At 62.7% G+C, this 19,328-nt stretch overlaps 2 protein-coding genes across 4 annotated transcripts; one reads left to right on the top strand and one right to left on the bottom strand.

The window, feature by feature from the left end:
- MRPS2 (mitochondrial ribosomal protein S2) lies at positions 6,175–9,523 on the bottom strand. Of its 2 annotated transcripts, XM_018056186.1 has the most exons (4): positions 9,407–9,523; positions 9,222–9,317; positions 8,549–8,678; positions 6,175–7,227 (listed from the first exon to the last, which is right to left on the bottom strand). In XM_018056186.1, the coding sequence occupies exons 1-4, from the start codon at positions 9,444–9,446 to the stop codon at positions 6,612–6,614; spliced, it is 882 nt and encodes a 293-aa protein (XP_017911675.1). In that variant the 5' UTR covers positions 9,447–9,523; the 3' UTR covers positions 6,175–6,611. The 2 variants fall into 2 exon arrangements, with proteins under 2 accessions (XP_017911675.1, XP_017911676.1); XM_018056187.1 differs by lacking the exon at positions 9,222–9,317 and having other exon boundaries at positions 9,407–9,469.
- Positions 9,639–14,785, top strand: C11H9orf116 (chromosome 11 C9orf116 homolog). 2 transcript variants are annotated; one of them, XM_018056188.1, is made up of 4 exons: positions 9,649–9,955; positions 10,435–10,599; positions 11,535–11,613; positions 14,389–14,785. In XM_018056188.1, the coding sequence occupies exons 2-4, from the start codon at positions 10,457–10,459 to the stop codon at positions 14,575–14,577; spliced, it is 411 nt and encodes a 136-aa protein (XP_017911677.1). In that variant the 5' UTR covers positions 9,649–9,955; positions 10,435–10,456; the 3' UTR covers positions 14,578–14,785. The 2 variants fall into 2 exon arrangements, with proteins under 2 accessions (XP_017911678.1, XP_017911677.1); XM_018056189.1 differs by having other exon boundaries at positions 9,639–10,599; positions 14,435–14,491.

Genomic DNA, 19,328 nt, shown 5'->3' on the forward strand with positions numbered 1-19,328 from the left:
ACTGGACATGGAACAACAGACTGGTTCCAAATAGGAAAAGGAGTGCGTCAAGGCTGTATATTGTCACCCTGCTTATTTAACTTCTATGCAGAGTACATCATGAGAAACGCTGGACTGGAAGAAACACAAGCTGGAATCAAGATTGCCGGGAGAAATATCAATCACCTCAGATATGCAGATGACACCACCCTTATGGCAGAAAGTGAAGAGGAACTAAAAAGCCTCTTGATGAAAGTGAAAGAGGAGAGTGAAAAAGTTGGCTTAAAGCTCAACATTCAGAAAACGAAGATCATGGCATCTGGTCTCATCACTTCATGGGAAATAGATGGGGAAACAGAGGAAACAGTGTCAGACTTTATTTTTTTGGGCTCCAAAATCACTGCAGATGGTGACTGCAGCCATGAAATTAAAAGACGCTTACTCCTTGGAAAAAAAGTTATGACCAACCTAGATAGCATATTCAAAAATCCGTCTAGTCAAGGCTATGGTTTTTCCTGTAGTCATGTATGGATGTGAGAGTTGGACTGTGAAGAAGGCTGAGAGCTGAAGAATTGATGCTTTTGAACTGTGGTGTTGGAGAAGACTCTTGAGAGTCCCTTGGACTGCAAGGAGATCCAACCAGTCCATTCTGAAGGAGATCAGCCCTGGGATTTCTTTGGAAGGAATGATGCTAAAGCTGAAACTCCAGTACTTTGGCCACCTCATGCGAAGAGTTGACTCATTGGAAGATCCTGATGCTGGGAGGGATTGAGGGCAGAAGAAGGGGACGACCCAGGATGAGATGGCTGGATGGCATCACGGACTCAATGGACTTGAGTCTGAGTGAACTCTGGGAGTTGGTGATGGACAGGGAGGCCTGGCGTGCCGCGCGATTCATGGGGTCGCAAAGAGTCGGACATGACTGAGCGACTGAACTGAACTGAACTGTGCACACACAGAAAGACACGCACGCACACACACACACAGTTTATAACAAATTTAAATGCCACCCAGAGCAGGCGTGGCATGAACGTTTCCCCCGGAGGCCTCTGCGCTGCCTCTCTCCTCCTCCCTCTGTCTCCCACACGCAGATCCATGCACGTCGCTGTGTGTCTCCCTGCTGACATCACATCCGTGGTCTCACAGCCAGGATCCTGGATGCAGAGGGCTGGGCCCCGCGACTCAGGTAAGACATCCCTGGAGTCTCTCTGCTGCCACCCACTTTAGCAGCCGTGGGGCATCCACTCGTCCACGCGGACCACGCCTGGAGGATCCCGTCCCCCCTCCACAGACACGAGTGTTTCCGGCCCCTGCCATCTCAAGCGGTGCCGTGATGGCGACTCTTGGCAAAGCAGCTGTGAAAATCTGTGAGGACTCCTATGGTGAGCTCCCGGGAGTCGCTCTGCAGGTACACGCCCCTGGGGTCCTCCTCCCCGACACCCCAAGTGCACAGGCACACGCGTCACGCGAGGAGCCCCGTGGGTGAGCTCCCGGGAGTCACTCTGCAGGTAAAGGGATGTGCCTGTGGGGCCCTGGGGTCCCACGCATGGTTCTCCCAGAGAGGCGTGTCCTCCACACCCCCCTGCAGGGGGTCTGCTGGCCTCTCCTCACGTTGTCCCCAGCGCTGGTCGTCACCAGCCTGGAAACCCGCCAGGGCCGGGGCGAGACTGCTGTCTCCAGTGTTTACGTTCTCGTGCTGCCGGGAGGCCGAGCGTCTCTCACGTGCACCAACCACGTGCGTCGCCTCCTGTTAGACGTGCCCTTGTCTGTCCTCTGTCCCTTTTTAGAACACTGACTTTCAAGATCTGGGGACCACAGGGGTGTCAAACCGCTCTCTGGCCCTGGGACGCGAGGGGCGTCGTCCCGGCTCGCGGTCTGTCCTCCCAGCTCTCAGCATGTCTGTCTGTTTGGCCGTGGGAGGAGCCAGGCGCTTCCGTCTTCTGGCTCTGGGGCCACGCTTAGAGCAGGGGTCTTAAGCCCTGAGACTGTACATGTTTTTACAAAAAAGACTTCAATTTGTATATCTTATCTTTAACTCACTCGAAATTTCCCTTTCATATAACAAAAAATGCTACTTCCAATTAAAAAAGAAAACAAAAGTTAACTACTCCCCTCTTAAAATATGTGGCTGATACAAAAAGCGACCTTGTATGATTCTCTTCACAGGAAACATCCAGAACAGGGAAAGAGCAGAGACAGGAAGCAGGTTAGGGCTGGGGGAGAGGAGGGTCAGTGAACGCTTTGGGTTCCCTTCTCGGGAGGAAACCTGTCTGCCCGAGGCCGTGGGGAGGGCTGTAGACCTCAGAAGCGCACAACTCAGAAAAGACTTGCTTCTGTGAAGGCCTAACACTGTACGTTGATGCTCACATAGGGACTGAGACAGATGGCGATGCCAGCTCTGCGTGCAGGGCAGCAGGGGAGACACGGGTGGAGAGAACAGCCTCTGGGCTCGGGGAGCAGACGAGGGCGGGATGATCTGCGAGGACGCCACTGAAAGAGGCCCGCTGCCACACGTAGAGTCGGCGGGCAGAGCTAGCTGGGTGCGCGAAGCGGGGCACCCACGCCAGTGCTGCCCTGGGACAACCCGGCAGGAGGGGGCGGGGAGGGAGGCGGGAGGCAGGTTCAGGACAGGGGGACACGCTGTGCCTGTGGCCAGCTCACGCTGATGCATGGCAAAACCCATCACACTATTGTAATTATTCTCCGATTAAGATAGATACGAGAAAAACAAAAGACACCATAAATGATAGGAAATGAAACAGTAAGACTGGAAACAGAGAGACCACAGGGAGGGGAGAGGAAGTCTGGGGCGCGGGCACCGGGTGGACTGGCCTCCGGGCGGGGTTGGTGGGTCCGGGCGGGGTCGGCGTCTCCTCAGGACCAGGTGCCGCCGCGGTGCAGCCCTGGTGCTCCTGCTCGCGGGCCGTCCAGACGCTGCGGGGCGCCTCCGGCTTCGGGAGCCGCTCCATCTGCTGCTGCTTCTGCCGCCCGGATCGAGGTCTGCGGGTTGTGCCAGGGCTGCTGCTGGGGGCGGTTCCACATCCTGAGATGCGGTGAGGCTGCAGGAGGTCCCCGAGCCTGCCTTCCAAAGGCGGAGAACATCCCGCCGCCCATGCCAGAAGCGCCAGACTGCGGTCCCCGACAGTGGTCCCCACACGGGCTGTCTGAGGCCAGTCTCTGCTCCCCCCGTGTCCCTCCACCCTCCTCCCCCTCCGGCTCTGCCTCGCCGAGGTCCGCCGACTCCAGCTGCGCTGGGAGAAGGCGAGCGCGGCGCTCCAGGTTGGAGCTGGGCATGTTGAGTGGCAGCTGCCTGCGGCAGGGGAAGTCGGGGGCTGACAGAAGTCCTCCGAGCCCTGGTCCAGCCGGGTGCCCAGGATGGAGGAGACGGCACTGGGGGCGCGCGGGCGGGCAGCAGAGTCAGGGCCTGGCCTTTCCTTCCTCTCAGGCTTCCCCTGGCACCCCCTGGGGGCCGGGCTTCTGGGCTCGCCCCGCCCATCTGGACGCCAAGGCCTGGTCAGCAGGGGGGGCGGGCAGTCTCGGCTGGAGGGAGCCCTCTGTCCACGGTGACCACCTCTCCCTTCCTGGGAGAGCCCGACTCACTCCTGTCTGCCCCCACCCCCACTCTGCGTCACCTCCCAACTCTGGGCCTCCCGCCCCACTCTTGGCCCCCGCCCCACTCTGCCCGCCCCCCCCCCCCGCCCCCGAAAGGGAACTGCAGGAGGGTGGGGAGGGCCGCCCCTCCTCTGTTCATTGCTCCGGCCTAGCTGCGCTGCACACAGTAGGTGCTGCATACGGATTTGCTGAATGAATGAGCCCCAATCAGCACCTTACAGACACCTGAGGGGCCCTGGGGCTCTCTGCCAGCCCCCAGAGATCCCTGCTCCGGCTGCTCCCTGGAGGGGACCCCGAGATAGGATCCTGAGCTTCCTTTACAAATGGGAAGACGGCTCTGCCCAAGGGCTGGAGGCAGAGAGCTTCTTCACGGGGGAGGAAAAGCTCAACGAAAAAACCCGGTCCCTTGGGAGCCCTTTCCGCCGGGCCAGGCAGGAGGCCGCACCGTCCACGCGTATGGAGCGGCTCAGAGAGGTGAAGAGACTTTCCCAAGCCACACAGCGGGTCGCTGGGCCGGGGGGGCGGGTCCCGGACCTGCAGGGCGGGAGGAAGGCGGGTCCAGAGCCTGCTGGGCGGGGGGAAGGCGGGCTCAGAGCCTGATGGGCGGGGAGAAGGTGGGTCCAAGACCTGCAGGGCGGGGGTGAAGGCGGGTCCCGGGCCTGCTGGGAGGGGGCGAAGGCGGGTCCCGGACCTGCAGGGCGGGGTGAAGGCGGACCCAGGGCCTGCTGGGCGAGGGGAAGGCTAGTAGGCTCACGGGAAGCTGGTGACGTATGAGGGGTCGCTGACCCGGAAGGCGGGCACCAAGTGCTCCAGCGGCTCCTCCAGGGGGTCTGCTGTGCCCATCCCCACCCCGAGGGGCTCATCCAGCTTCGGAGAGGATCCATTTACACACAGAGCTCATTTTCAAACAGCGGGACAGTTCAAAATGCAAACAGCGAGAATACTCGGGCTCGCATCCTGAAATGCAAAGAATTGCCTTGGCACACGACCAGGGCCAGGCGTGGATGGCGCCGGGGGGTGAAGGAGGAGTCCAGCTCCTTGGCTTGGGCCTGGGCCTGGAGGCGAAGGTCTGTGCTGGACACGGGAGCGGGGCCAGGTGGCGTCTGGCCCCAGATCCCCAGGCCTGGAGCGCCCTCCACGCCCACCCGAGCCTTTGTGGCCCAGGTGGTGGCGTGTTGCGCCTGCCTCACCCACTCTGGCCCCAGGTCCCCCCGGACCCGGCTCTCCTGGGCACCGGGACACCAGCCAGCCAGGGCAGGTTCGATGGGCAGTGGGAGGGGAGGCCTTCACCGCCAGCCTCGAAACTCCTGCACTCTTGGGGTCTGTCTCCAGGCGGCCCCTCTGGGGTCTGTCCCGCAGGGCGGATGCCTCCGTACGCAGAGGCGGCCGTGGGGAGGCATAGGTACTGCTAGCTGTGCTGCCTGGTGGGACGCCGACCTCCGACCAGGATGGGAGTCTGTGCCGAGCCCCCCGGGGGCCCGGGCAGGCCCTCAGCCCAGCTCCGCACCTCCCTGCTGGGCCTGTGCACCTAGGCTGTCCAGCTCACCTGCGTCTGCCTGGCTGGCGAGTGCCCCGCTCAGGGCGACCACCCGTGCCCGCGGCTCCCAGCGCCCCAGGGCAGGCTGCGCAGTCAGCGACCCAGACACTCCCGCCTGGCACAGGTTCCAGGGGATTCTCAGGGGAAAGGCGCCTGGGGCCGCCAGGAAACGGGGGTGGTAGGGCTGCTCCCCCTGGCCCAGCCCCGCGTCTCAGCTGCCTGTGACCCCAAGTGTCCTCCGTCCCCCCTGCCCCGTGTCACCTTCCCTAGACAGCCTGCTTCTGAAGGGTGTGGGGACCCTCTGCCCTGGGGAGGCCCATCTACAGCCAGTGAGCCGCCTCACGCCGCACTGGCCCCAAGGGCCTCGGCGGTGCACGCTGGCACCCCCGGGCACAAGGGGGACCATCCGTGCAGAGTTCCACCACCGAGTTCGGGCGCGCGCATTCGCACTCTGAGGGAGGCGCTCTGTGGCGGGAGAGCCCGTTGGGGCCCCGCAGTCTGCTAGCCTCTGAACGTCTCCGTCCTGTGCTCCTGAATTAAAGCAGCGCCTGCCAGCAGCTGCTCTAAGGCTACCATACAACTCCCTCACCTTCCGAACGGGAGACCCTTCCAGGAAACACTGGGACCTCCACTGTGCACCCCCACCTCAAAGACAGAGCGGGCCCTGGGGCATCTCGCTGCCCCCATGCACCGCTGTGGCTCCTGGGTGGGCATGTGTCCGTCCACCCCACCAGACAGGTTCCTGGGGCATCAGGTATCCTGGGAGCCCTGAGGCGGGGTCCTGGGAGGCCCACACCCTGTCCAGGAACGCGAGTGCTGCCCAGGGGGGTCCCGTGATGAGCATCGAGAGGTCCTTGTGAACAGGGGCCCCCCACCCTGCCCATGTGGAGGAGGCCCGTCCAGGGAGTGGGGGGTCATCAGGCCTCTATGCCCTGCTGAGCCCATGGCTACAAGCCGATGGTCCAGAGAGGCTCAGAGAGCTGGGGGCGGCAGGGGGCCTCGAGTGCCCTGTGGGCGCTGATGGAGAGAGACCACGCAGAACAGACTGCAGGACCAGGGGCCCGGGGCCCACCCTGCCCGGATCCAAGCTTTATTTCTGCGGCAACCATGCTGTCTGCTTCGCTCAGCCTGGCCCAGCCCAGATGGGATCCTCTGAAGTGCTCACCCTGCAGCTTCACGTTACAAACCAGTCCTTGAAACCGGGAGGCCGCAGAGCAGCCCAACCCGGGTCATGAGGAGTCGGCCCGCCGTGCGGACGCGCCTAACACGGGCTCGTCTCAGGGTGGATGCAAGGGCTTCACGGTCTGGGGACACGGTGTTTCCTGAGGGGTTCTTTGCGGACAGGCCCCTTGCCGGGTGAGCCCCCCAGGCAGGCTGCTGCTGAGCGTAGTTCCTAGCAGCAGGGGCCCAAAGCCTGGAAGGTCTAGAGGAGCTCCCAGCTTGGGACAGGCTGCTCCTTCCCGCCAGAAGGAGGTTGGGCGGGTCAGGGGGAGTGGTCCACGCCCAGCCCGGCCTGCGCTCCCGGGGAAGGCGCTCCTGGGGCAGTGGGGTCGGCTGGGTGGGGGCCCGGGGCGCCCTGCAACCGGTGCAGGGCCTCGAGCTGCCGGCGCTTCTCCTTGGCCCGGGTGACCACCGTGTGGAAGAGCTGGCAGAAGAGCTGCACAGCTGGGGGCGAGTCGTCGTTGCCAGGGACGGGGTAGGTGATGAGGCAGGGGTTGCAGTTGGTGTCCACGATGCCCACGGTGGGGATGTTCATCTTGGCCGCATCCCTCACGGCCACGTGGGGCTCAAAGACGTTGTTGAGCGTGTGCAGGAAGATGACAAGGTCCGGCAGGCGGACCCGGGGGCCCAGCAGGAGGGGCGCGTTGGTCAGCAGGCCGCCCTTGAAGTAGCGCGTGTGGGCGTACTCACCGCAGCTCCAGGCCGTGCTCTCGATCAGGTGTGAGAACTGCCGGGCACGGCTCACGAACAGGATGATGCCCCCGCGGAAGGCCACGTGGGCCGTGAAGTTCAGGGCGAGCTGCAGGTGTGTGGCCGTCTGCTCCAGGTCAATGATGTCCTGGCCCAGGCGGCTCCCGAAGATGTACGGCTCCATGAACCTACCGGACGCGTGGCCCGCATGAGCCGCCCGAGGCTACCTCCCACCGCCCTCGCTTGTCCTGCTCCCCACACCCCACCGCCCCGGGGCCGGTACCGTCTGCAGCCTTCCCCATGACACAGCGAGGACCCCACCCCAGGAGTGACCACCAGGGGCAGTCAGGGGGCTGGACCAACAGAGCAGGCTGGGCTGCAGGCTGTGTCCACGTCTCGGGCCAGAGGACTCTACCCTCTGAACCTGCACCTCGTCACGTGGTGACCCTAACAGAAAGGACCCCACAGGGATGTCTGGACGCTCATAGGTGACATCCAGTGTCCTGCCCAGGGCTGCGTATGTGGCAGCCACCCTCGTTATTACGGCTTTACCACGGAGACCACCCAGGGCCGGGGGACCAGCAGGGCAGGGGCGCCGGCTGGAGCAGGAACCAGCCAGGCCTCGGAGGGGAATCCTGCGGCCCAGACCTGCGGGCCTGGCAGAGGGGCCGGGTGCCAGAGTGTGCCCTCATGGTCCGTCTCCTCCCACTCCGTTCACGCTCCTGCTCACTGCCATCTGGATTCTGTCCTCCCCACAGACACCGCCAAGGGCCCACAGGCCCAGCGCCCTCAGCACGGGAGACTTCTGGGAAGAACCCCCAGCAGCGCACCCTCTCACTTCCCAGCCCCTCCCCCAGACTCTGGGATGCCGGGCACCCGGGCTCCTGCGCAGGGCCACCCCTGCCCTTCTGCCTCACATGCCCTCTGAAGGCCCTGGTGTGGCGCCCCTGGTCCAGGCTGCTTCCTCCGAGGGCACCTGGGTGACACTGTCCTGGGGTGGCCAAAGCGTCACCCATTCGGGACCTAAGTTTCCAACGTGAAGAACGCAGACACCCGCTTTGCTTGGCTTCCCCCCATCACCCCAGGCCCAGCCACTGCTGCGGCTCTGCCCAAGCAGCCACCGCCCCCACCCCTCCGCCCCCAGTCCACTCTCAACCAGGCCCTCACAACGGCCACCTGAAAGGACGGCCAGTCACCCCTCCTCAGCCTGCCATTGGGATGTCCCTCCAAGGGGGTGGCCTTGCCAGCCCCCGTCCCATCGCCGGCTTACAGGACCCACAAGACCAGCCGGCCTGCCCCTGCGAGGACCATGAGCCCCACGGGAGGCTTGGGGGGAGAGAAGCAAACTGATTGTGAGAATAAGCACCCATCCCTCCCGGGTACTCCACGATCCCATACGGAGGAAAAGGGGGGTACACACTCTGAAAACAAACTGAAGAGGGGGGCCTGGACCTTAAGGCAGGGGCCCAAGCGCTCCGGACGAGCCACAGCCACCAGGCCCACGCTCACCTGTGCCGACAGCCGGCCTTGTGGCCCAGGTGCACGCGGGCGTTGAAGAGACTTCGCACGGAAAACAGCTCCTTGACGTTAAAGAAGTCGGCGTGCTTGAGGGGCTCGCTCAGGATCCGGGCGCTGAGATCTGGGCGGAGAGGCGGAGAGCATGCAGGCCCCGCGTCCCGGCTCCCCCAGAGCCTGGGGCCCGCGGAGGGCGGCGGCAGATGCTGGGGGGACCCGGGGCCTTCTGCGCAGGCTCGGGGGCGGGAGACCGGATCTGACCACGGCTTCGCTCCCGCGTAAACCCGGCCAGGTCCCCAGTCGGCGAAGAGGCAGCCGGCTGATGTCTGTGTCTGCGGCCCCCGTGGTCCCGCCGGCCGCCCGCAGAAACTCCCTCAAGGCAGCAGCTCGGGGCGGGCCGGCCTCGGCCCGCTCGCTGGCGGGGCGGGGACTCGGAGGCCGCGGCAGCGCGTGCGGCGCGTGGGGCTCTCCCGCCCGGACCCGCAGCCCCTCCCGGGGCCCGCACCCCCGGGGCCGCACGAAGACCCAGGGCGCCCGCACCCCCGGGGCCGCACGAAGACCCAGGGCGCCCGACCCCCGGGGCCGCACGGAGACCCAGGGCGCCCGCACCCCCGGGGCCGCACGGAGACCCAGGGCGCCCGACCCCCGGGGCCGAGGGCCCCCTTACCGCTGTCGCGCTCGGGCTCGCGGGCGGCGGCGGGCGCGGCGCTCCCCAGCGTCCTGCCTCTCGGCGCGGCCCGGCTTCCGGGCGCCGCCCGGACACCTGCGCAGACAGCGGACTCAGAGCGCGCCCGCGTCCCCCGCCCCGCCCCGGAGGGGCGCCCGCCGCGCGCGCCACCCCGGGCCCCTCACCCGCTCCGAGCAGCCGCGGCAGCACCGCGCCAGGCGCCATGGCGCGGATCCGGGCGGACGGCCTCGGGGACGGGCGGACGGAGGGACGCACGCACGCACGCACGCACGCACGACGGGCCCGGCGGCGCGGCCGCACGAGCGGCTCCTCCTCCCGCCGGGGCCCGCGCCGCCCCCGCCGCAGCGCCGCCCGCAGGCCTGGAGGTGCCACTGCGCCGCCGCCGCCCCGTCCGGAAGCCCGGCGCGCCCCAGCCGGCCGCCCCGAGTCCGAGCGCGCGGTCCCCGGGGAGCCGTACCCGAGGCCCGCCCGGGCGGAACCGCAGGGAGGGCGTGGCGGCCAGGGCCCGTGGTCCGGTCGGGCGCGGGGCCTGGGGGGCCTGGGGGCCCGTCTCCCCGCCCCGTCCCCCGTCCCGGCGTCCTCGCCCCCCTCGCTGCACGGGGCCGGGCGGCCGAGGAGCCCCACGCTGCCCGGGGGTACCCGCCGGGCAGGGGGACCGCGCTCCCGCCCGGCCAGTTCTTACAGCAATATGTGGCTTAGAAGGGCTCCATCAGGTTAGTCCAGTGTGCGGTCCAGCCTCAGACCCAGGGTACCGCCGAGTCTGCAGGCGGAGTGGCGAGGTCACGGCGCAGCTCTGCCGCGCGGTGAGCGCCGGGTCTCCGCCGCAGAGCGGCCTCGGAGCACCGAGCCCCACTGCTGATCCTGGGCCGGGGTCTTCGGTGCCCCGAGCCCCGCCCCGCGTTTGGGGAAACGTGGCGTGCGTTCGCGCCGGTGGCGTCAGAGCACAGGGGCCTCCGCACTGCGGCCCCAGCAAGTGATCCCTATTCTCGCAGCCAGTCCAGGGCCTCGGGGCTTGCCAAGGAAGCTTCTAGAACTAGGACTTCTGCCCAACCCGCCGGCGGTGGCGGGGGGTGGGTGGCTCCCGCCCGGGGGTCGCGGCGCCTTTAAGCGCCCCGCCCGTGCATGGGGGGGGGGCGGGCCGTCGCTTAGTAACAGGACGCCGCGCCGCCGCCCGCGCCTTCTGTGCCCCCAGAGCGCGGGGCAACCGAGGCGGGATGTCGGAGGAGGACCCCCAAGCGTGCGCGGAGCCAGAGGAACCCAAGGCCGGGCCCCCGCCGGAGAAAACCAGCGACTGCTACCGCGTGAGCGAGGACCTGCCGGCCAGGTTCAACAACCCGGCCTGGTTTCGGGGCTACAGGTGAGCACCCGGGAGTCCGCTGAGGGTCTGCCTTGCGTGCAAGGAGGAAAGACCAGTGCTGCTGGTCCGGCGGGCGGCCAGGTGCCCAGCTGGGCCTGCCCTCGGCTCAGCCCACAGGCCCCAGCCTGACCCCCGAGTCAAAAGCCGGGTCAGCGGTTCACCATCACAGGAGCGGGGAGGTGCAGGTGGAGGCAGCGGGCCTCCCGCCCGGGCGCTGGGCGGGGCGTGCCCGGGGCGGGGCGGGGGGGAGATCGTGGCCACACCCCTAGGGCGAGGCCAGCCTGCTGTCCCCTGGAGACGCGCGGACGACGCGCCCATCACCGGGCTGCCGAGGGGCGCGCGCCCTGCGGGCTCTAAGACGCAGGCTGCGTGCCTTTCTTGACCCCCACCTAGTTCCTCTACAGGCCCCCGGGATCGGCTCAGCTGGGAAATGAAGCTGGGAGGTAGAAGGATACGCTCTTGCCCATAGTTAGTAAGAAGCAGAGCTGGGGTGTCGGAGCCCACAGTCCCTCGGTTACGCTGTTGTACCACTAGCTGAGATCAGGGCTGGAGACAGCAGGAACATTTTCTCCTGGAGGCTCAGAAGTGGAGGGGCGCCCCGCGCCCCCTCCCCCCCCCCCAGGTCTGGAGGCTGAGTCACAGATCCCAACTTCCACACCCCCCCAGGAAATGACAGCATGGGACCAGGGCTTGCTGAGGCTGAGGGCCAGCACTTTCCACGTGGGGGTTCTTTATGGCTTTGGCAGAGGTCAGCAGAGGGGTCAAGGGAGGCTGAATGAACCTGCCAGGAAGGCCAGCCCTGCACCCCACAGGAGCCCGGGTCCACGGCTGCATTGTGTGCCTACAAAGCTCTGTCGACCTAATACGGTAAAGCTGTGGCTTGGGCAGACTTAGAACAAATGGCTGGGAAATAAAGTGTTCTTTTCACCTGCCAGGACCAAGGAGCCCCCCTCAGTGTACAGGACCAGTAACCAAGTTTATGGTAGCAGAGCCCCCACTGTGCACGAGATGCCGGTAAGGAGGAAGCAAGGAAAGGCTCTGGAGGGGGGTGCGTGGGTGTGTACGGGGTGTGTGTGTGTGTCCGGAGTTCCAACATCGCAAGTGGAAAGGGGTCACCGCACATCTCTTTGGAACAGGGCATGAACGTAGCAGGCAGTTTTTAAAGGTTGGGAAAGGGGCCTGGTAGGCTTGCTTGTGTGCATACGCTTGCTCAGTTGTGTCCAACTCTTTGGGATCCCATCGACTGTAGCCTGCCGGGCTCTTCTGTCCTCAGAATTTTGCTTGCAAGAATACACTGGAGCGGGTTGTCATTTCCTCCTCCAGGGGATCTTTCCAACCCAGAGATCCAGCCCGGGTCTTCTGTGTCTCCTGCGTTGGCCAACGGGGAAGCCTGTGGACTGGTTTCCAGCCTCCCCGAGGACTGGCCCCATCCACTCCTACGAGGAGCCAGCTCTTGTAGGCAGTAGGTTTGGGCAAATGAATGAAGGCCTGCTTTCATTTTGGAGATTAGCCTGTGACCCTAGGAGGCAGCACTGGGTGGCGAAAGCTCAGGTTCCAAAAGGACTGTGGTCTCTGCGCCTTTGGGGAAGCGGAGTCCTTTCTGATCGACGTCACATGGCGGGGGCCTCCAGGAGAAGGGCCAGTGTGCTGGTGTGAGTCACCCGTGGGGACCCCAGTCGGTGGACCACCCGCTTGGGGGGCCACGTTGGTTTTCTTCCAAAATATCCCTCATTTTTAAAAATGCATTGTGGGTTATGTATTTGGCTTAGACTCTGCTGGACCCTTGTTGCTGCACGGGCTTTCCCCTGGCGGCGGCGAGCGGGGGCTGCTCACGGCGGCGGCCCCTCTCGGTGCGGAGCACGGGCTCTAGACACAGGCGCAGTGGTTGCGGGTCACGGGCTCACTTGCTCTGAAGCGTGTGGGGTCTTTCTGGACCAGAGCGTGAACCCCCGTCTGGATTCTCTACCGCTGAGCCCCCAGAGAGTCCTCATTTAAAAAGAGCTGGACGGTCACTTCTTTACTTGTTTTGCGTGAGGGAGTACAGCTCTTAGCAAAAAAGAGATTGTTTACCTAGCAAGTTTCCAGAGCACTAAAGATCATGCTCCCAAACCAAGGGATCAGGTGTTTCCGTGCAAAAGACCGCCGTGCTCACTAACACGAGCCCAGATGTTGTGCTTTTGTGCAGAGGCCATGTGCTGGTCTTACGAGGCGGAGGCAGTGGGCCGTGAAGCACGGGGTTCTCACGAGGCAGGTTTAGAAGGAGCTTTTCCTGCTCGTTGTCGACCTGCTTTATCAGGAGCCTGGTTTCCAGTTTCTGGCCTGAGTGTGGCTGCTGGACTCGTCGAGCAGGACTGTTTCCTCCCCGTGTGGGAACAGAAAATAAAAATGCGTGTTTTGCGCTTTAAAACATACACTGAAGGAAACTATCCTTCCTGACACTAACGGTGGATGCGTGTCACTCCTTATCCATTTGTTAGCGCCCAGAACGCACAGCTCGGAAAGTGGACCTGAGCGTGCGCTGCTGACTTGGTTAATGAGGACCCGCCCACACTGGATCGGCCATCCTGCACGCTCTGCGCTGTGAGACACACACACACACCACGGCAGCTGCGTGTGTGCTTCAGGGGCCGAGAGGGAACTGCTGCTCTGAGAAATGAGCGCACTGGGAGTGCCCTGGAGGCCTGGTGGCTGGGAGTCCGTGCTTCCCTCGCCGGGGTCGAAAGTTTGATCCCTGTCCGAGGAGCTAAGATCTGGCAGGCTGCACGGCATGGCCCGTAAACCTCCAAAAACCAACAAAGCAAAAGAAAGCACAAAACACCAAAACACACACACACACACACACACACACACACACACCCCCCAGACAAAACATCTGAAAAACCCTCCAAAACACACCGAAGGCCATTTTTCTTTGCATTTGCTTCCTGTCGAGGAGGCAGAATATCAGGTGGCCTTCTTGACATAGGGGACTCTAGAACAGGTCACCTGTCCCACAGCGGTCCAGGCCCCTTCTGTAGAGACGCCCAGGTCACCTGGCGACGCTGGGTTGCTGAAAGGACCGCCACCCCTGGGTGCCCACACACACCGGCGGCCCCCCGTGTCCTCACGGCAGCCCTGCCCCATGAGGGCAGCCCCTCCCGAGCCCCCTCGGCGGGTGGGGTGGGGCCCTCAGAATGGTTCCGAGGTTCTGCAAAAGGTTCTGATTCCCTGTCAAGGCCGAAACCTATTCACGCCACTTCTTTTCCACAGAAAGCTCAGGCTCAGAGAGGCCCAGTGACTTGCCGTAGTTACGCAGAAGCAGAGCTGGGCACGGCTTCGGCCTGACCCCCTGTAACCAGACCCAGATGGCGCTGCCTCGCCCGGCTGTTAGAGCCCACGTAGCCGTGGAGGGAGGCACCTTCCGTCATGACCCCCCGGCATTAGGCGTAAACCGGGGCGGTGCTGGTGGTTTAGTCGCTCAGTCGTGTCCGACTCTTGTGCCCCCATGGATTGCAGCCCGCCGGGCAAGGACACGAGTGAGTCGCCATTTCCTCCTCCAGGGGATCCTCCCGACCCAGGGGTCGAACCTGGGTCTCCTTCATCGCAGGCAGATCCTTTACCGACCGAGTCACCTGCGACGTCCAAGGGCAGACGAGGCCGTTCCGCACGCCCACCCCTCGGCCTCTGTTTTCTGGCTTTAGGAACAGCATTTTCTCACAGATGCTCATTTTTATTCCAAAGGTGCCTGGTGACCGATTGCTCGAGTGTTATCCCGCATAACTAACCCCAGTGTCCCCTTCTCACTTCCAGAAGGTGTTTTATCCAAATTCGTATAAGTTTTCTAGACAAGTTGCAGTGGGTGGAATGTTCCAGAACAACACTCTCAACGTCTACATGGAGAAGAGCATCGTGACAGGTCCTGACAACTACATCACCTCCTACGACCGGCTCAACTTCCACCGCAGCTACAGGGTCTGCAGGCCGTCCTTCTGCGACTGAGGGGCCTCCCGGCTCCTCCGGCCGCTGTCTGCCCTAGTGCTTGATGGTTCGCCCAGGCGTAAAGGGATGCGTTTTACCACTTTTCCCGAAAACACTTTTCTCTCTAGATAAGCAGGCAAACGGGGCAGCGGTGCTCTGCTTTCTCTGTTTTACACCTGAGATGAAAAAGATGGCTTGACTTTCCATTAAAACTCTTGCCACGGCGTCAGTCCCTGACTCATCTGTAATCTGGGCGCAGGGCGCTGGGTGTTCTGAGACCCCGAGCTCGGCCTGGAGGCTGGGAAGGCCTGCAGCGCTCCACCTGTGTCTTAATCTGGACGCATCTTTGTTTTTAGCCTCATGACAGATTGTGGGGGTTTTCTGTTGTCAAGTAGCCTGCTGGGCCGCAGGGGGAGGGTTGGATCCCTTGCCCTGGGTATGGACGAGAGCTGGTGAGGGAGCAGGGGTGCTCCGGAGTGGGGAAGGCTCCAGGCAGGACCGGGGGAGCCCAGGCCAGGCTCGGAGTGACCCCGAGCACTCCCTGCACCCTGAGCACTCCCTTCTGAGCACTCCTTGCTGAGCACTCCCTGGCCCCTGAGCACTCCCTGGCCTCTGAGTACTCCCTGCACCCTGAGCACTCCCTGGCCCCGAGCACTCCCTGGCCCCTGTGCACTCCCTGCTGAGCACTCCCTGCTGAGCATTCCTTGCTGAGCACTCCCTGGCCCCTGAGCACTCCCTGCACCCTGAGCACTCCCTGGCCCCTGAGCACTCCCTGGCCACTGAGCACTCCCTGGCCCCTGAGCACTCCCTGGCCCCTGAGCACTCCCTGGCCCCTGAGCACTCCCTGGCTACTGAGCACTCCCTGGCCCCTGTGCACTCCCTGGCCCCTGAGCACTCCCTGGCCACTGAGCACTCCCTGCTGAGCACTCCCTGGCCCCTGAGCACTCCCTGGCCCCTGTGCACTCCCTGCTGAGCACTCCCTGGCCCCTGAGCACTCCCTGGCCCCTGAGCACTCCCTGCCTGAGCACTCCCTGGCCCCTGAGCACTCCCTGGCCCCTGAGCACTCCCTGCTGAGCACTCCTTGCTGAGCACTCCCTGGCCACTGAGCACTCCCTGGCCCGAGCACTCCTGCCGCCCCTGAGCACTCCCTGGCACTGAGCACTCCCTGGGCCCACTGAGCACTCCCTGCCCTGGCACTCCCTGGCCCCCTGAGCACTCCCTGGCCACTGAGCACTCCCTGGGCCCCTGTAGCACTCCCCTGGCCCCTGAGCACTCCCTGGCCACTGAGCACTCCCTGCTGAGCACTCCCTGGCCCCTGAGCACTCCCTGGCCCCTGAGCACTCCCTGGCCACTGAGCACTCCCTGGCCCTGAGCACTCCCTGGCCCCTGAGCACTCCCTGGCCACTGAGCACTCCCTGCTGAGCACTCCTTGCTGAGCACTCCCTGGCCACTGAGCACTCCCTGGCCCTTGTAGCACTCCCTGGCCCTGAGCACTCCCTGGCCCTGAGCACTCCCTGGCCACTGAGCACTCCCTGGCCCTTGAGCACTCCCTGGCCCCTGAGCACTCCCTGGCCACTGAGCACTCCCTGGCCACTGAGCACTCCCTGCTGAGCACTCCTGCTGAGCACTCCCTGGCCACTGAGCACTCCCTGGCCCCTGAGCACTCCCTGGCCACTGAGCACTCCCTGGCCCACTGAGCACTCCCCTGGCCCCTGAGCACTCCCTGCGAGCACTCCCTGGCCACTGAGCACTCCCCTGGCCACTGAGCACTCCCTGCTGAGCACTCCCTGCTGAGTACTCCCTGGCCCCTGAGCACTCCCTGGCCCCTGAGCACTCCCTGCTGAGCACTCCCTGGCCCCTGAGCACTCCCTGGCCCCTGAACACTCCCTGGCCCCTGAGCACTCCCTGGCTCCTGAGCACTCCCTGGCCACTGAGCACTCCCTGCTGAGCACTCCCTGGCCCCTGAGCACTCCCTGCACCCTGAGCACTCCCTGGCCACTGAGCACTCCCTGCTGAGCACTCCCTGGCCCCTGAGCACTCCCTGCACTGAGCACTCCCTGGCCACAAACAAGGCCCAGGTGGAGGCAGAAAGAAGGCTGGCGAGTGCCACGCGTTGCTGAGGGGCGATGTGTGTGAGGGGGCTCCCTGCTTGTGTTCATCCGGGGAAGGCCGTTGGGTGTGATAACCACATGGGGCTTCCCAGGTGGGGCTCCATGGTGAAAACATCCTGCCAAAGCGGGAGGTGTGAGAGACGCGGGTTTGATCCCTGCGTTGGGAAGACCCGCAGGAGGAGAAAAAGGATCCTTGCTTGAGAAACCCCGCGGACGGGAGCTTGGCAGGCGATGGGCCATGGGGCTGCAGAGTCGGACACGGCTGAGCCTCTGAGCAGTGGCTGCGTGAAGTGGACCCCTGTCTCTATGTAGCTACTTCTCAGCCAACACGATGATTTAGACCGTCCTCAGCATTCCCGGGGGCTTCCCTCCCTCGCGGTCCACTGGTTAAGAGTCCCCCTTGCAGTGCAGGGGCTCGGGTTCCATCCAGTGTGCCCCAACCTGGAGCCCACACACCAGAATCAGAGGCTCTGCGAACAACCCTGCCAGAACCAAGACCTGAAGCAGCCACATAGCTAAACATTAAAACCATTTTCTCCGACAGGATGTGTGTTCCAGACATCCATCTCGCTTCCCTTATGACCACCCGCTGCAGGAAACCTGGGAGGTGTTGGGACCGGAGAGACGAGACGGTTAGAGACTGTCGACGCTGCTTGTTTACCGGGGTTTTTATCCGAAGAGAGTTTTTACTCACGTATTAATTTGGGAGGAAATGAAATACCATGGCCAGTTAGCTCTTCATTAAACACTTTGTGAAGCAAAAGTAAACATTTCAGCAACATCCTTAAGGTTCCGTTTGCGATAGACATGGTTTCTAGAGAAAACCAGTCCCTTTAACAGAAGTGATACAAAGCTGAGGCTGGAGCCAGGATCTGCTGATCAGTCAAATCCTTTTCGTTCGCTGGAAAACCAGCACAGGCTCCAGGCACCAAACTGAAAATGCATTTTTCACAGCTTGTCACTAAAAACACCAAAATACTCAGAATGCGTCTGCATTCTATCCTCTATTGAAATACAAAAGGGAGGATAAAAAAGGACGAGTTATCAGTCCAGTTTTGAAACTTAACAGAAGAGAAGCGCTGGCCGGAAACGCGGAGTCCTCAGGGCGGCCGTGGCTGTCAAGCCCCAGGACCGTCTGCCCCGAAGCCTTGACCGTGAGCAGTGCACTTCGGGGTGGGACAGTGTGTGACGGTCAGGGCCCAGGCTGGGCCCGTAAGTCAAGCCGATGCCCACAAACACAGCAGGTGCCGAGTGCTCGGGTGAGCTTCAGCGAGTTAGTTCCGGCTTCAGAATCAGGCAGTGAAGCGCTTTCAGTACCCCTCGTAGCCGGCCACCAGTGTTTCTGTGCCAGTTGCTAATGAGTTAATGGGAAGTTAGACTCTTGCACGTTGAATAAATGTCTGGAAAGTGGACGACAGAAATACCTTCTGTATCACACGTGCACCCGTCTTCCTGAGAAGTCATCCGCCGCCTCTGGCGCAGGCTCCCAGTCCCCACGCCCTCCTGGGGCCGGGCCCCTGCGGACGCCCGTCGGCCACGTGGGCCCACCCGTCCGCTGTCTCACGGTCTTCAGAGGGCTTCGACGGCATCGCCGCAGCAAGTCTTACTCCACATCCCTCTGTGGGTGGGGAATTAGGGTCTAGAGGGGCTGCCCTGTCGCAGGCCCTGGGCCCCCGCTTTGGTGGTGGAGGGGGGCCTGGAGGGACAAGGTCATCAGCTTCCGACCCCATAGACCCGCCCTGACTTCTTGGTGTTTGCACGAGTCACCCAGGAACTCCAGTGATTATCATGAAATTTATCCTTTTAGTCACTCAGTCGTGTCCGACTCTGCGACCACGGGCCATACTGCAATCTCTGTGTGCTGGGGGAGGGAGGAGAGTTTGGATCGACAGGCTGATCTTTTGGCACAAGACGGTGCCTTATGCCCAGGGTAATAGCACACAGAACGGCTCGTTGAAAAATGGGGAGAAAATCACACCCATCAGTCTTCGGACCACCGCGCTGAGATCTTTCAAAATCTTAAATCCAATCAAAGCAATTACGGGAAAGGCGATCGAAACACTCAGGGTAACAAACACCAGTTTCCACTGATTATTATGTTAAATGCACGGCCATAGAGAAGCCCTGTCTCCACTCACGAGACCTGCATCCGGCCGCTCTGCTCCACTCTTAAATGAAACGTTGACAGTTTCACAGCACTTTTCTCATCGCTTAATTTAGCTGCTGAGTCGGCCTAAAACTAGGAACTCCTTACTCCAGAGGTGTATTTTCATATTTCCCTATTTTTCTTCAGTGATATTTCACCTTTTATTTACAGTTAATTAGAATAAATGGTTTCAAATACATAGTAAAATGTGTTGATGTTGGGAAGACAAATCCCTCTGTCCAGTACGCAAAACATCAGAGATCTCAAAGATTCAAAACAGAAATAACGTATTTCCCTCCCCGGCAGCCTTGCCTGGTACTGACCTGGAGGTGGTCTGCAGACAGCGAGGGTGGGATTTGTTGCTGTTTCTCCGTGTCAACACCGGCCCTAAAGTTAATTTTGAGGAAGGGGTGGGATCAAGGTGGCAGTGCTTTTTACATGAGCAAAGTGCTGTTATTTAAACTGAGTATCTGGGGTGTCCCTGGCAGTCTCGTGGTGAAGAACGTGCCTGCCAC

The sequence above is a fragment of the Capra hircus genome, chromosome 11 (genome assembly GCF_001704415.2).
Source record: "Capra hircus breed San Clemente chromosome 11, ASM170441v1, whole genome shotgun sequence".
Classification (NCBI taxonomy): Eukaryota; Metazoa; Chordata; class Mammalia; order Artiodactyla; family Bovidae; genus Capra; species Capra hircus.